The sequence below is a fragment of the Pseudophryne corroboree genome, chromosome 9 (genome assembly GCF_028390025.1).
Source record: "Pseudophryne corroboree isolate aPseCor3 chromosome 9, aPseCor3.hap2, whole genome shotgun sequence".
Taxonomy (NCBI): Eukaryota; Metazoa; Chordata; class Amphibia; order Anura; family Myobatrachidae; genus Pseudophryne; species Pseudophryne corroboree.
Window position 1 is genome coordinate 228,539,033 of NC_086452.1, and position 16,875 is coordinate 228,555,907.

General features: G+C 45.0%; 1 protein-coding gene across 3 annotated transcripts in view; it reads left to right on the top strand.

Annotated features, from left to right (window-relative positions):
• Positions 1 to 16,622, top strand: part of CLCC1 (chloride channel CLIC like 1) — a 251,622-nt gene extending 235,000 nt beyond the window's left edge. For 2 of the 3 annotated variants that reach the window (XM_063940150.1, XM_063940153.1), the window contains exons 12-13: positions 1,628 to 1,693; positions 16,406 to 16,622. In XM_063940150.1, coding sequence (XP_063796220.1) covers positions 1,628 to 1,687 — 60 coding nt within the window. In that variant the 3' untranslated portion in view covers positions 1,688 to 1,693; positions 16,406 to 16,622. The remainder of the gene's footprint in view (positions 1 to 1,627; positions 1,694 to 16,405) is intronic. The other variant, XM_063940151.1, reaches the window with a different exon arrangement.
• The last annotated feature ends 253 nt before the right edge of the window (positions 16,623 to 16,875 follow it).

Genomic DNA, 16,875 nt, shown 5'->3' on the forward strand with positions numbered 1-16,875 from the left:
AAACCTTTAGGAGGGATTGCCAAAACTGCCTGATTTGCAAGTATTGGGTAAAAACATTATGGGAAAGGAAAAATCTAGATTGCATAGTTGCAAAATCAGGAAAGGAGCAGAGTGGAGCAACATCAAGAGGGAAGAGAATATGGTGTCTGGTCCAGTTATTGGTGGTCAAGGCCTGGTGCAAAAACTGGGTTGTTCCAGAGAGGAACTAGTAAAGGAAGGAAAGAATGCAGTTGGCAGAGTTTGGAACATAAGTCATCCATATGTGTAGTGTAAATCGGGCGGATGGTAGTAGGGTAGAGGCCGCCGGACGGCTTATGGGTGGGGACCAAAGTAGGCTAGATAAGGAATAAACAGCTAAAGAATCAGATTCAATAGTTGTCCATACTCTTTGGGAAGGTGGAGCATGCCAAAGTATGCATGGTGCAAGGTACTACATGGAAATATTTAATGAGATCATCAAAAGGTGAAACTGTGTTTATTGCTATAACGGAGAAACTCGTTAAGGACAGGTATCACCCCGCTTACTGCCATTTTGAATCATTGCACTTGGACACCTAATTGCAGAGGAGACCACACACAGTGCTACAAGAGCCGCATTCTCCTTCCAGCTGCTGGCTACAAGGACAGCAGCTCTCACGCCGCACCGAGGTTCCACCAGGCCAATGACACTTGCAACCAGGGGTGAGCAAACCGGTGTGGGGAGGTTGAGCATCACACACGCTGTGCGCTATATGAACTGCAGAATTGTCTAGCGCAACTGCAAACGGAACATCTCCATACATTCCCGAAAGGAGCTACAATTGTTTATCTCTGTTGGGTGCCATTTGCTGGCTGCCGGCGAAAATAACAATTGAATTCTCCGCTATAAGTGCATAGTCCTTTTCAATGTTCAGAAGGTGTTCTCGGGTTCTAGTTTTTAATGTCGTAGTTGTTTCCCCCACAAGCTGGAGACTGCACTAAATATATCATATTTGTAATTGCAGTTTGATACTGATAATAGAATTTATTGTTTTCCATTACTAGTGAATTCTTTGGATTTTAGGCTTAGTTTACAGGAATGGCATTGGAAGTATTATTTTTTGTCTCTTTCAAGTTATGATTGAGTCTTCAGTATTTGTTTGGGTACTGTAAGTGCTAGCTGTTTGCTCTTCTGAAGATGACGGTTGGTTCCTTTGAAAGTATTTAATTAAGGATCGGATCTTTCAAAAGGATATCAAAGTGTTTTGTAAATGATTTTCCGAATTTGAGTAGACTGGCCACAATATTGTATTATAAAGTGGAGGCTTGGAGGTTTTTCTTTTCTTTCAGTATGATTTCCTTCCAATTGTGTCTTATTATCAAATAACTTGATAATTCTTCGGTAAGGGATCCTATTTCAGATATAGTTGAGCATCCAGGTGGATTAGTAGTACCTTTGTGTGTTTTAGGAAAAAAATAAAAGTAAGGTATTTTTGGATGCTTATTACTCAGGAATTCAAATTCTAATTTATTAAGGATTCCATTATCCAGTGCTCTTTTCAATAAAGTTGTGAGTTCTTTTAAAACTTAGTAGGGTCTTTTGAGAGGGTTTCATAAGTATTTTTATCTAACAACAATCTATGTGCTTTCTTCCTATGTACGTCCATAGGGGTTGATGGCCAAAGAGAGAATAAAGCCGCGGCTCCCAGGAAGCAGCCATCCGATATAGGAAAGGGTAGGTGATAGCAACAGGGTCCCAGTGGTGTGGCTGGTAAGGGAAACAGATGGTGTTTGACTCCGCTGTCCGTTAACTCTGATCCCCCAAAGAGACTGAAACTCATAAGAGCACTAAAGCAAACTAAGGGCAGAGAATAATGACTAGAAATGATCAAAACCTTCTAACTCCAAATTTTCATGCCTCTCTGTGAGGCACTAAATATAAAACTGGAGTAGGTGGGAGGGCTTTGGGAAATGGTGAAGGGCGGGGGGTCAGCTCCAATAGTTTAATTAGTGCCTACTCCTCAGCCTCTCCGCTCTAAACCCACAGTCTGCAGTGTCTCCCTGATAGTATGTAGTAGAAATCTATTATTCCCATCTTAGGAAGTGGGAATCTAAAATCGAATAATCACAGCTGTTAGTTTGCAGCAATTTAGTTGAATAGCAGAATGTTGTGGCCTTTTTTCATGGAAAATGTTGCGTGAAGTGACATTGGCGCTAATTGAATCTGGGTCTTAAATTTCATATAGCAAAATGCTTATGGTACCCACAATTCCACAAGCAGGACACAGAATTAATGGGCGCGTAATTTCAACAGATGAAAATGACCATGGGGGTATTCGTTTTAGATTATATGAAGGTAAGCATTACAGTGTAATCATGCAGTAGGGAAAAAACGGTAGAATACTTGTTGGAATAGAAAGCGTTAATAATAGTAGGAAAAAGAGGATACATTGACACTTTATAGGTCATTGGTAAGACCTCGCCTCACACACTGAACACTGATAATGAGGTATATTCAATAAGAGTCGGAAAGATGGCAGTTTCCGACTGATTTAGGTCGGAAGGGGTTCCGACCTATTCAGTAGGGACAGTTTTATTTCAACAAGTCAGGAATTCCCGATTTGTCAGAAAACACGTGGATCGGCGGAATTGCCGCCGATCCGCGTGCTTCTGTCGGAAACGGGGCCAAATCCGACAATGTCAATCCGACTTTAAAAAAAAGTTGGATTGAGGTGAGGAGACGGGGGAGCGGAGCGGCGGCTGGACAGTCGGATTTGGCCACTCTATTGAATAGGGGTTGTCGGATCCATTCCGACAAATCCCTGTCGGAATGGATCCGACTCTTATTGAATATACCCCATAGAGGCCAAATGTAGATTCAGGAATGCCTAAGGTGAGGGTGGTCACAGAGTCCTTCTGAAACTAAATGAGGGAGAAAGCCAAATTTAGGCAGGGTCAAACCCATTCATTTCCGATTGACAATGGTCATAGGGGTATATGCAATTGCCGGCGAATCGCGGCAATTTTTCGCCCGTTTTTTAATTCGACACAATTCGACGTCGAATTCCGGCAAGTGGGTGCCGGAATTCAACATATTCAATAAAAAACGGATTCGACAGTCCCGCTGTCAAAAAACGGCCGATTTGACGGATTTTGATTAGACTTGTAAAAATGTAAAAAAAACGTGAAAAACCACGAAAAAAAATTGCATGAGAGGTCCCCCCTCCTAAGCATAACCAGCCTCGGGCTCTTCGAGCCGGTCCTGGTTCTAAAAATCCGGGGGAAAAACTGACAGGGGATCCCCCGTATTTTTAAAACCAGCACCGGGCTCTGCGCCTGGTGCTGGTGCAAAAAATACGGGGGACAAAAAGAGTAGGGGTCCCCCGTATTTTTTACACCAGCATCGGGCTCCACTAGCTGGACAGATAATGTCACAGCCGGGGGTCACTTTTATACAGCGCCCTGCGGCCGTGGCATTAAATATCCAACTAGTCACCACTGGCCGGGGTACCCTGGGGGAGTGGGGACCCCTTCAATCAAGGGGTCCCCCCACCCAGCCACCCAAGGGCCAGGGGTGAAGTCCGAGGATGTCCCCCCCCCCATCCAAGGGCTGCGGATGGGGGGCTGATAGCCTTGAGTAAAATGATAGAATATTGTTTTTTCCAGAAGAACTACAAGTCCCAGCAAGCCTCCCCCGCAAGCTGGTACTTGGAGAACCACAAGTGCCAGCATGCGGGTGGAAAAACGGGCCCGCTGGTACCTGTAGTTCTACTGGTGGAAAAATACCCAAATAAACACAGGAGACACACACCTTGAAAGTAAAAGTTTATTTCATACATGCCGACACACACACACTTACCTATGTTGACCCGCCGACTGCCACGCCCCCCTCGTCACTGAAGAATCCGGGGTACCTGTGAATGAAATTCTACTCACCTCAATCCAGAGTCCGGATCTTTTTAAATAATCCTCGTACTTGGAAAAACAACAAAACGGCAACCCGGACCAAACGGACTGAAAGGGGTCCCATGTTTACACATGGGACCCCTTTCCACGAATGCCGGGACCCCACGTGACTCCTGTCACAGAAAGGTCTCTTCAGCCAATCAGCGAGCGCAACGTCGTGGCACTCTGCTGATTGGCTATGCGCGTCTGAGCTGTCAGACAGAGCATCGCAAAGCCTTACTATTATATTCAATGGTGGGAACTTTGCGGTCAGCGGTGAGGTCACCCGCGGTCAGCGGCTGACCACGGGTAACCCCACTGCTGACCGCAAAGTTCCCACCATTGAAACTAATGGAGGGAGCTGTGCGATGCGCCGTCTCCCAGCAGACGCGCATACAGCCAATCAGGAGAGTGCCACGAAGTGGCGCTTCCTGATTGGCTGAAGAGACCTTTCTGTGACAGGAGTCATGGGGGGGGTCTCTGCATTCGAGGAAAGGGGTCCCATGTGTAAACATGGGACCCCTTTCAGTCCGCCTGATCCGGGTGTTCGGGTTTTTTTTTGCCAAGTACGTGGATTATAATAAAAGACCACAGGACACTGGATCAGGTGAGTATAATTTTATTCACAGGTACACCGTGGATTCTACTTGGAGAAGTGGACAGAGTCAGCGTGTGAACATAGGTAAGTATGTGTGTGTCGACATGTGTGAAATAAAGTTTTACTCTCACGGTGTGCGTGTCCTGTTTTTATTTGGGTATTTTTTTCCAGTAGAACCACAGGTACCAGCGGGCCCGTTTTTCTCCCGCATGCTGGTACTTGTGGTTCTCCAAGTACCAGCTTGCGGGGGAGGCTTGCTGTGACTTGTAGTACTACTGGAAAAAAACAATATTCTTTCAATTTTCTCAAGGCTATCAGCCCCCCATCCACAGCCCTTGGATGGGGGGGACAGCCTCGGGCTTCACCCCTGGCCCTTGGGTGGCTGGGGGGGGGGACCCCTTGATTGAAGGGGTCCCCACTCCCCCAGGGTACCCCGGCCAGTGGTGACTAGTTGGATATTTAATGCCACGGCCGCAGGGCGCTGTATAAAAGTGACCCCCGGCTGTGGCATTATCTGTCCAGCTAGTGGAGCCCGATGCTGGTGTAAAAAATACGGGGGACCCCTACGCTTTTTGTCCCCCGTATTTTTTGCACCAGGCGCAGAGCCCGGTGCTGGTTTTAAAAATACGGGGGATCCCCTGTCAGTTTTCCCCCCAGATTTTTAGAACCAGGACCGGCTCGAAGAGCCCGAGGCTGGTTATGCTTACGAGGGGGGACCCCATGCAATTTTTTTCTGATTTTTAACATTCCATTTAAAAATATATATATATATTTTTAAAAATATATAAATAATACTTGTGCCTCCAAAATAGACAAACCAAGTACATATTCCCTTCTAATATAAATAGATATGCTATTACCAATAAAAAAAACACACAAAAAAATTTTTTTTTTAAATTTTTTATTAGATTCCGCCAGCAAAGTGTGGCGGATTGAAAATGACGAATTTACTGTCTAAAAGCACTGTTGTCGAATTTACAAACTTCAATTGAATATACTTTTGTCGAATTGCCGCATTTGTACCATTGCAGAAATGTCGAATTTGACAAATGTCGAATTTCAAAAAGTCGAATTTGGAAAGTCCGTTTTTTTGACGAAAAGTACTGAATTGCATTGTCGAATTTTTTTTTTTATTTTTTTTGGCGAAAATGTCCCGTTTTTCGGGAATTCGACCGCAATTGCATATACCCGATAGACTGAGCCAGATGAATTACGTAAGGATTCTGTAGATGTCTTCTTTACATTACAAAGCCTGATTGCAAAGGGATTCTTAGATGTATTCTTCAGTACATGCCTTTCTAAATGGATGTAGGAGATGTCTGAAATTTGTAAGGCCGGTTGCATTTTTGCCTGGATAACCGTGATGTTTGTTGAGGTACATATACATTAGTCAGAAGCATAGCATAAATTGGCTATTGGAGATGAAGGAATAAATAAGAATTTACTTACCGATAATTCTATTTCTCGTAGTCCGTAGTGGATGCTGGGAACTCCGTAAGGACCATGGGGAATAGCGGCTCCGCAGGAGACTGGGCACAAAAGTAAAGCTTTAGGACTACCTGGTGTGCACTGGCTCCTCCCCCTATGACCCTCCTCCAAGCCTCAGTTAGGATACTGTGCCCGGACGAGCGTACACAATAAGGAAGGATTTTGAATCCCGGGTAAGACTCATACCAGCCACACCAATCACACCGTACAACTCGTGATCTAAACCCTGTTAACAGCATGATAACAGAGGAGCCTCTAGAAAAGATGGCTCACTACAGCAATAACCCGATTTTTTGGTAACAATAACTATGTACCAGTATTGCAGACAATCCGCACTTGGGATGGGCGCCCAGCATCCACTACGGACTACGAGAAATAGAATTATCGGTAAGTAAATTCTTATTTTATCTAACGTCCTAAGTAGATGCTGGGGACTCCGTAAGGACCATGGGGATTATACCAAAGCTCCCAAACGGGCGGGAGAGTGCGGATGACTCTGCAGCACCAAATGAGAGAACTCCAGGTCCTCCTCAGCCAGGGTATCAATTTTGTAGAATTTTACAAACGTATTTGCTCCTGACCAAGTAGCTGCTCGGCAAAGTTGTAAAGCCGAGACCCCTCGGGCAGCCGCCCAAGATGAGCCCATCTTCCTTGTGGAGTGGGCATTTACAGATTTTTGGCTGTGGCAGGCCTGCCACAGAATGTGCAAGCTGAATTGTACTACAAATCCAACGAGCAATAGTCTGCTTAGAAGCAGGAGCACCCAGCTTGTTGGGTGCATACAGGATAAACAGCGAGTCAGATTTTCTGACTCCAGCCGTCCTGGAAACATATATTTTCAGGGCCCTGATAACGTCTAGCAACTTGGAGTCCTCCAAGTCCCTAGTAGCCGCAGGCACCACAATAGGTTGGTTCAGGTGAAACGCTGAAACCACCTTAGGGAGAAACTGAGGACGAGTCCTCAATTCTGCCCTGTCCGAATGGAAAATCAGATAAGGGCTTTTACAGGATAAAGCCGCCAATTCTGACACGCGCCTGGCCCAGGCCAGGGCCAACAGCATGACCACTTTCCATGTGAGATATTTTAACTCCACAGATTTAAGTGGTTCAAACCAATGTGACTTTTGGAACCCAAAAACTACATTGAGATCTCAAGGTGCCACTGGAGGCACAAAAGGAGGCTGTATATGCAGTACCCCTTTTACAACGTCTGAACTTCAGGGACTGAAGCTAGTTCTTTTTGGAAGAAAATTGACAGGGCCGAAATTTGAACCTTAATGGACCCCAATTTCAGGCCCATAGACACTCCTGTTTGCAGGAAATGTAGGAATCGACCCAGTTGAATTTCCTCCGTCGGGCCTTACTGGCCTCGCACCACGCAACATATTTTCGCCAAATGCGGTGATAATGTTTTGCGGTTACATCCTTCCTGGCTTTGATCAGGATAGGGATGACTTCATCCGGAATGCCTTTTTTCCTTCAGGATCCGGCGTTCAACCGCCATGCCGTCAAACGCAGCCGCGGTAAGTCTTGGAACAGACAGGGTCCTTGCTGGAGCAGGTCCCTTCTTAGAGGTAGAGGCCACGGATCCTCCGTGAGCATCTCTTGAAGTTCCGGTTACCAAGTCCTTCTTGGCCAATCCGAAGCCACGAATATAGTGCTTACTCCTCTCCATCTTATCAATCTCAGTACCTTGGGTATGAGAGGCAGATGAGGGAACACATACACTGACTGGTACACCCACGGTGTTACCAGAGCGTCTACAGCTATTGCCTGAGGGTCCCTTGACCTGGCGCAATACCTGTCGAGTTTTTCCCAACGGTTTATAATCATGTGGAAGACTTCTGGGTGAAGTCCCCACTCTCCCGGGTGGAGGTCGTGTCTGCTGAGGAAGTCTGCTTCCCAGTTGTCCACTCCCGGAATTGCTGACAGTGCTATCACATGATTTTCCGCCCAGCGAAGAATCCTTGCAGCTTCTGCCATTGCCCTCCTGCTTCTTGTGCCACCCTGTCTGTTTACGTGGGTGACTGCCGTGATGTTGTCCGACTGGATCAACACCGGCTGACCTTGAAGCAGAGGTCTTGCTAAGCTTAGAGCATTGTAAATGGCCCTTAGCTTCAGGATATTTATGTGAAGTGATGTCTCCAGGCTTGACCATAAGCCCTGGAAATTCCTTCCCTGTGTGACTGCTCCCCAGCCTCGCAGGCTGGCATCCGTGGTCACCAGGACCCAGTCCTGAATGCCGAATCTGCGGCCCTCTAGAAGATGAGCACTCTGCAACCAACACAGGAGGGACACCCTTGTTCTTGGTGACAGGGTTATCCGCTGATGCATCTGAAGATGCGACCCGGACCATTTGTCCAGCAGGTCCCACTGGAAAGTTCTTGCGTGGAATCTGCCGAATGGGATTGCTTCGTAGGAAGCCACCATTTTACCCAGAACCCTTGTGCATTGATGCACTGAGACTTGGCTCGGTTTTAGGAGGTTCCTGACTAGCTCGGATAACTCCCTGGCTTTCTCCTCCGGGAGAAACACCTTTTTCTGGACTGTGTCCAGGATCATCCCTAGGAACAGAAGACGAGTCGTCGGAACCAGCTGCGATTTTGGAATATTGAGAATCCAATCGTGCTGCCGCAACACTACCTGAGATAGTGCTACACCGACCTCCAACTGTTCCCTGGATCTTACCCTTATCAGGGAATCGTCCAAGTAAGGGATAACTAAAATTCCCTTCCTTCGAAGGAATATCATCATTTCGGCCATTACCTTGGTAAAGACCCGGGGTGCCGTGGACCATCCATACGGCAGCGTCTGAACTGATAGTGACAGTTCTGTACCATAAACCTGAGGTACCCTTGGTGAGAAGGGTAAATTTGGACATGAAGGTAAGCATCCTCGATGTCCCGAGACATCATGTAGTCCCCTTCTTCCAGGTTCGCAATCACTGCTCTGAGTGACTCAATCTTGAATTTGAACCTCTGTATGTAAGTGTTCAAAGATTTTAGATTTAGAATCGGTCTCACCGAGCCGTCCGGCTTCGGTACCACAACAGTGTGGAATAATACCCCGTTCCCTGTTGCAGGAGGGGTATCTTGATTATCACCTGCTGGGAATACAGCTTGTGAATGGCTTCCAAAACTGTCTCCCTGTCAGAAGGAGACATCGGTAAAGCCGACTTTAGGAAACGGCGAGGGGGAGACGTCTCGAATTCCAATTTGTACCCCTGAGATATCACCTGAAGGATCCAGGGGTCTACTTGCGAGTGAGCCCACTGCGCGCTGAAATTCATTGAGACGGGCCCCCCACCGTGCCTGATTCTGCTTGTAAAGCCCCAGCGTCATACTGAGGGCTTGGCAGAGGCGGGAGAGGGTTTCTGTTCCTGGGAACTGGCTGATTTCTGCAGCCTTTTTCCTCTCCCTCTGTCACGGGGCAGAAATGAGGAACCTTTTGCCCGCTTGTCCACGAAAAGACTGCGCCTGATAATACGGCGTCTTCTCATGTTGCTTCCAGATGCCGTTTGAAATCCGCATCACCTGACCACTGTCGTGTCCATAACCCTCTACTGGTAGAAATGGACAACGCACTTAGACTTGATGCCAGTCGGCAAATATTCCGCTGTGCATCACGCATATATAGAAATGCATCTTTTAAATGCTCTATAGGCAAAAATATACTGTCCCTATCTAGGGTATCAATATTTTCAGTCAGGGAATCCGACCACGCCAACCCAGCACTGCACATCCAGGCTGAGGCGATTGCTGGTCGCAGTATAACACCAGTATGTGTGTAAATACATTTTAGGATACCCTCCTGCTTTCTATCAGCAGGATCCTTAAGGGCGGCCATCTCAGGAGAGGGTAGAGCCCTTACAAGCGTGTGAGCGCTTTATCCACCCTAGGGGGTGTTTCCCAACGCACCCTAACCTCTGGCGGGAAAGGATATAATGCCAATAACATTTTAGAAATTATCAGTTGTTATCGGGGGAAACCCACGCATCATCACACACCTCATTTAATTTCTCAGATTCAGGAAAACTACAGGTAGTTTTTCCTCACCGAACATAATACCCCTTTTTGGTGGTACTCGTATTATCAGAAATGTGTAAAACATTTTTCATTGCCTCCATCATGTAACGTGTGGCCCTACTGGAAGTCACATTTGTCTCTTCACCGTCGACACTGGAGTCAGTATCCGTGTCGGCGTCTATATCTGCCATCTGAGGTAACGGGCGCTTTAGAGCCCCTGACGGCCTATGAGACGTCTGGACAGGCACAAGCTGAGTAGCCGGCTGTCTCATGTCAACCACTGTCTTTTATACAGAGCTGACACTGTCACGTAATTCCTTCCAACAGTTCATCCACTCAGGTGTCGACCCCCTAGGGGGTGACATCACTATTACAGGCAATCTGCTCCGTCTCCACATCAGTTTTCTCCTCATACATGTCGACACAAACGTACCGACATACAGCACACACACAGGGAATGCTCTGATAGAGGACAGGACCCCACTAGCCCTTTGGGGAGACAGAGGGAGAGTTTGCCAGCACACACCAGAGCGCTATATATATATACAGGGATAACCTTATATAAGTGTTTTTCCCCTTATAGCTGCTGTATCTTTAATACTGCGCGTAATTAGTGCCCCCCCCCTCTCTTTTTTAACCCTTTCTGTAGTGTAGTGACTGCAGGGGAGAGCCAGGGAGCTTCCCTCCAACGGAGCTGTGAGGGAAAATGGCGCCAGTGTGCTGAGGAGATAGGCTCCGCCCCCTTATCGGCGGCCTTATCTCCCGTTTTTCTATGTATTCTGGCAGAGGTTAAATGCATCCATATAGCCCAGGAGCTATATGTGATGCATTTTTTGCTAACCAAGGTGTTTTTATTGCGTCTCAGGGTGCCCCCCCCCAGCGCCCTGCACCCTCAGTGACCGGAGTGTGAAGTGTGCTGAGAGCAATGGCGCACAGCTGCAGTGCTGTGCGCTACCTTGTTGAAGACAGGACGTCTTCTGCCGACGATTTTCCGGACCTCTTCTGGCTCTGTAAGGGGGCCGGCGGCGCGGCTCTGGGACCCATCCATGGCTGGGCCTGTGATCGTCCCTCTGGAGCTAATGTCCAGTAGCCTAAGAAGCCCAATCCACTCTGCACGCAGGTGAGTTCGCTTCTTCTCCCCTTAGTCCCTCGATGCAGTGAGCCTGTTGCCAGCAGGTCTCACTGAAAATAAAAAACCTAAAACTAAACTTTTCACTAAGCAGCTCAGGAGAGCCACCTAGTGTGCACCCTTCTCGTTCGGGCACAAAATCTTAACTGAGGCTTGGAGGAGGGTCATAGGGGGAGGAGCCAGTGCACACCAGGTAGTTCTAAAGCTTTACTTTTGTGCCCAGTCTCCTGCGGAGCCGCTATTCCCCCCATGGTCCTTACGGAGTCCCCAGCATCCACTTAGGACGTTAGAGAAATACAGTATATTGTTGTATGTGGTGCATTTAGTAGGAAGCAAATGATTGTAAATTACCTTCCAAATTATACAATTTTCCACCTAGGCCTCAAATAGCTGTCATTCATGAAACCCATTGCTTGGAGTTTAATTTGTAAGACAAATATTACTTTTGTCATTATATTTATAGTTTGACTAGCTGAAGTACCCGGCATTGCCCAGGTTTAAATTTTCAAGTTCTTAAGTTATCAATGAGTTTTATGTAACTGTCAACATTTTAAATATAAATAGCAGCTCTTCCAACACACCCATGAGGTGGCTGCTCAGTGTCATCTTTTTTTTGGGGGGAGGGATGTCGCCAGTAGCCCTAGTCCCAGGCTTTCCTTTCTGTTTAGTTTTATCATTTTAAATAGCGAGATGGGTTTAAAGTTTTCCTTCTGTTGTTAATGTTGCTATTCAAAGGCTTTAGAGTACACAATATTTTTTGTCTTCATTTAGTTATTTTAGTTCATAGATTTATGGTTATTTCAGTCAGTTATTACAGTTCATTAAAGTTTTCATCCAAATGCATCCAATGGAAGGCCCAGAACAGGCTCCTTTTGTCAAAGTTCTGTCTGGCGTACACCAACGGGGGTCTAACCAGGACCCCAACCTCCTAGTATGTCTTTTAGTATCCAACATTACCACTCTGAAGTTTTTAGCCAAATCCTTCCAGTGGAAGGCCCAGAACAGGCTCCCTGGGTCAAAGTTCTGCCCAGCGTACACAAATAAGAGGCCCAACCGGGACCCTAATCCCCCTAAAACCTGGCCAGGATACAACAGGACCACTTCATTTTTGTTTCATCCCAATCAGTGCATGGGGTGTCAAAATGCATAACTGGACAGACAAAACAAATCAATGCATTTTATATATAAGATATTGCCCTCATAGCATGCAAGCCTTCTTAAGACTTAGGTTCAACTGTCAAACTAATTGTAGTGACTGTACTATACTATCTATGGTTCCATTTAGTTTTTTTGTATTTTTCTTTCTTCTGTTTGTATTTTTTGATTAGCTCTGAAATAGAATATTTGGGTGCTGCAGAAAACTGGATTTGAGTTTTTCTTATTAAGACTGAGAAAACAGTATTGCTCAAGACTCTTGAGCTTGAAGTTGAAGATTTTTATTAGTACTTGGGGCCTAAGTAAGAGTTCCCTCAACCCTAGGCTAATACAATCATAGTGCTCCTCCACACCACCACCAAATGTTTTAATTTCTATTGTGAAAAAAAAGTCACTGATAAACTTCTTCACTTAAATTGATTGAAACAGGCCTCCATACAAGAGATTATATACAAGGGTTGTGGAGTGATGATACCTGGGAGCTCCTAACACATTCAAGACCATGAGATCTGACCTTGCCAGGCCTCTACATGTGCACATATTATATTTGAGCTGCACAGTGTCATAGAGGTTTGTATTACTGCATCAGAACACTAGGGTCATGAGTTTGAATTCCATACCAGGGATTTGATGTGGAGTTTATATGTTGTCCCTGTGTTTGCATACATTTCCAAGGGGTACTATCGTTTACTACCACAGTACAAAAACATAGTGATACAGATGTAGCCATGCTCCTCTTTGTTGCGATCACTCCATTAATTTCTAATGGACTCAGTTAAGCATTTGCTGGCTGCAAATAGTCTCAGACTGGCACACCATGCAGCATGTCGCTTCGCAGTGAGATGAGCATGGCTACATCTGTAGGTTAGTTGCTTACTGACAAGCATGTACTGTAGTGTGTGAGTTACTGACTATACTCTGAGCAGAGGCAGGGACTGAGGTGAATGTCATATATTCTCTGTACAGTTCTGGGCAGTTGGTTAGGCTATATCAATAACGTTATGACCATAATAGTCCTATCAGGACGTAAAGCAAACATAAGGGATTCCTTTGTGCAATAGTTGTCCATTCGTAAAATCACATCTCATGGGGGCATGTCATTTTTATCTTTCAAGTTTTGTCGTAGTGCTCGTGCACTCTGATCAAATTCCCATTGGTCGTCTGGATTATCAAAATGCTGGAAAACCCTTCTAGAAAGTAGTTGGAGATTGATAAAGGCCTCTGCATTAATTGTTTTCGCTTTATCTCCTATCAGGTCTAATAACTGTGTTTTTAGTGTCTGCTTGTTTGTGCAAAGCTTCTATCTGATAACTTCTATCATTTACTGTACATACAATGACACTTTGCCTAAATGCCTATTCAGCCTGTGGTAAAATTATACCTTAGATAGACCTAATTAGATTATACACTTATTTGAGCAGGAACAGCTTCATATTCTGTTTTGTGTCATTTTTGTTATACTGATCCCTTCAATGTACAACAACTTGAAAAATATGTTGGTGATTGAGTCTGAATTCATTGTTGGTCTTATGTAATTCTCATAAAGATTGTGGAGTCATGTTTAGACTTGTTTGTCCCAGGGCTTTTTGTTACTTCCTCTCCTGTCTCCACAGCTGTAAGTGCCACCATTTTGTGTGTAAGAAGTTCATCTAGGTAGGGAGCTTTCTTAAAGATGTCTTGTGCTCCTTGCCTGGGAATAGACATTTTATGTTAGAAGACATTCCTTCTAGGGTGCTTGATAAGATATACAATTGGGGTATTTGTGTTGTGTCGATGCAGTGGTTTACAGTGACGTGCGGTGAGGTCAATGGCTGGGGAGGCACTGGCTAGTATCCGCCAGTGGGGAGGGGCAGAAATCCTTCACAGTAGAAAATAATATAATGTATAATGTCTTAGAGACATAAACTATATTTTAATAATCAATTCAGAATTAAAAACATACATACCCTAGCAAAGAATCAAACCCATGACCACAGCATTCTAAAGCAGAGCACCTAACCATTAGGCCACCAAGCTACTTGCAGCAAGTAGGTTTTGTTTGGAATATTAAAAGTCTATGAAAACAACATTTTGTGAAATAAATAGAAACATTTCACCCTAGTTGGGAATCAAAACCATGTCCTCCAGCATTCAACCTAACTGATGCCTAGAGCAGATAGTTATGGTTAAAATAGAATCATAAAAATCAATATGTTAAATAAATATAATTGCAACCCACAGTGAGGATTGAACCTAGGACCTCTTGGTTGCTAGCCAGCATGCCTAACCACTACACTACTGGCTCAGCCATACAAACACACTGACTAATCCATATATTACATCTATAGTAAATTGCATTCACTTGTCAGAGTCTGTGTGTACAGGGTCCGCCCCCAACAGACTGAGTGCCGAACAGGAAAGGAGCTGTGATGAGAGGGGTAGGGGGTGTCACCAGCCCCTGCTCTGGCAGGTTGGGTGCCTCGGGCTGGGCTGATGTTATGTGGCCGGAGCTCATCACACTGGCCAGGGGATAAGCTGCACTGCTGCAGCTTCAACACAAAACTGTATGTACTGTGGCTGTGTTTTGGTTACAGGAGAGGGGAGCCTCGGGGAACATGCTACTCACCCACATTCAAAGCCAGATCCTCACAGACCTCCTCTCCGTGTATGGGAGGGGTGATTGGAGGAAAGGGGCATTGTCAGAATGATAGACAGAGGGGAGAGCCAGAGAGGGACAGGGGCGTGCTCTGTATATAGGCTGAGGGGACAGCCCTGTCATTGAGGCAGAGTTAGAGCTGCCTCTTCTCCTCGTTTTTTTGAATGGGCTTTTTCTGCCGGTGGCTTGGCCCCGCCCCCCGCCTCTTTATTATTGACAGCCAGAGGCACTGCTCCCGCTGCCTCCCATCCACAGCTGCCTGCATTTTTACAGCCTAAATGATGAGAATAATACAAAGAAGATTTATATAACACAGAATATGTTATAAATATCTTCTTTGTCAGTATGACAGGGGAGGCACTGCCTCCCATGACTGCACGTCCCTGGTGGTTTATGCTTGTTTTCCTGGGACATGAGAGTGCACCTCAGGTGTGTGTTATATGCCATTGGCTGTCAGGCCACGCCCCTGGTTTTTCCATTTTAGTTAGTCACAACAACTGGTGACTAATGCTATGGACAGCATCTATTAGACGGGATGTAGTTATGTGATCGGCGGTCAGGACTATTCCAACTAGTGGGTGTCCACGACATCCATAGAGTAGGAATAGAACCTGTGGCGAGCACATGCTTTTGTGCTGTTAATAGATTTGTCAGACCACATTACCCATTTTTAAAAAATTACTGTCCATTCCAGTGATCCTGAGCAAACTGGAGGTGTTTTACTCTGTTTGCAGCAGATAGAAATGGCACACGGACAGGCCCTTCCATATCGCATACAGCGTAATGTGTTGCATACTGTTCATTGACAGGCCATCTGACTTGGTCACCAATTCAGATTATCCGTAACTTAATGCAATATTGCCCGTCTGTGGGACTGTACAAGACTGCCCAGTCTGCGTTTGCCATTTATTATTTTTGTCTACTGGTCCACTCTGTGTACACTGCCTCAATCGAACAATATACCAGTGCAGCCATTTTACTAATGCTCACACAGCTGCTGCGAGCAACAACAATTTTTCCACTTTCAAAGTCCATAAGATTGTGTCAGTTACACATTATACTCAAAAGAAAAGTACATCTAGTAGGTCAGCATTACACAGTGTACATAATGAACCGTAGCGATCACACAAACTGTGCAGCCTCACTACAGTATGGAGAAGACTGGATTCCCAGCTCATCCCAATCTTCCTGACTGATAGCCAGTTAATTTTTTGGAAATTCTATATGTATCCAACATTAACACTTTTTTATTTTTCATGGGTTTCAAAGTTTTATCATTATGTACTTTTTGAATTCCACTCACATTATCAATTTCCAGGTTTCTCTCTCTCACACTTTTTTATTTTATTTTTAAGCATATGCCTTTTGTAAACGTTTTGATAGCAATGTGTTGAATAATGTGACATTAGTTGACTGTCTTGATAGCTATTGACTGCCCTTGGTGTTATAAATCTTATGTCTGTTTTGTGCAGGAGCCACAGTCAGAAGAACATGTATCTGGAAAAGCAGCAGAGGGTAAATGACTGATGACTGTTCCAAGCCTTGTCCTATCCATAACAAAATATCTGTAGATAAAAGTTACAGTCTGTGTTATGTTTTTTATTTTATTTTTTTATTTTATAATCTTCATCCTTGGTTCCAGCTGTAAATAAAGAAAAGCTGGGAAGCAGATAATGCTTTCAATAACAATATTGTTTTTACTTACGTAGCACTTTTGTTAAAAGAAACACTACAATCGTTTTAGTGGGTGAATATATAGTATGAAAGAACAAGATATCCACAGATACATTAGTTCTGCAGCGTGTGGGGAAAATTATCTGGTCGATAGTAGAATCTAAACCATTTCCAAACTTTATAATGAAATGACTGATTAACTCCTTCAGGGAAATATTAATTATATTTTTATAGAGTGTACCACTAGTTAAGAACAAAGACCAAGGCA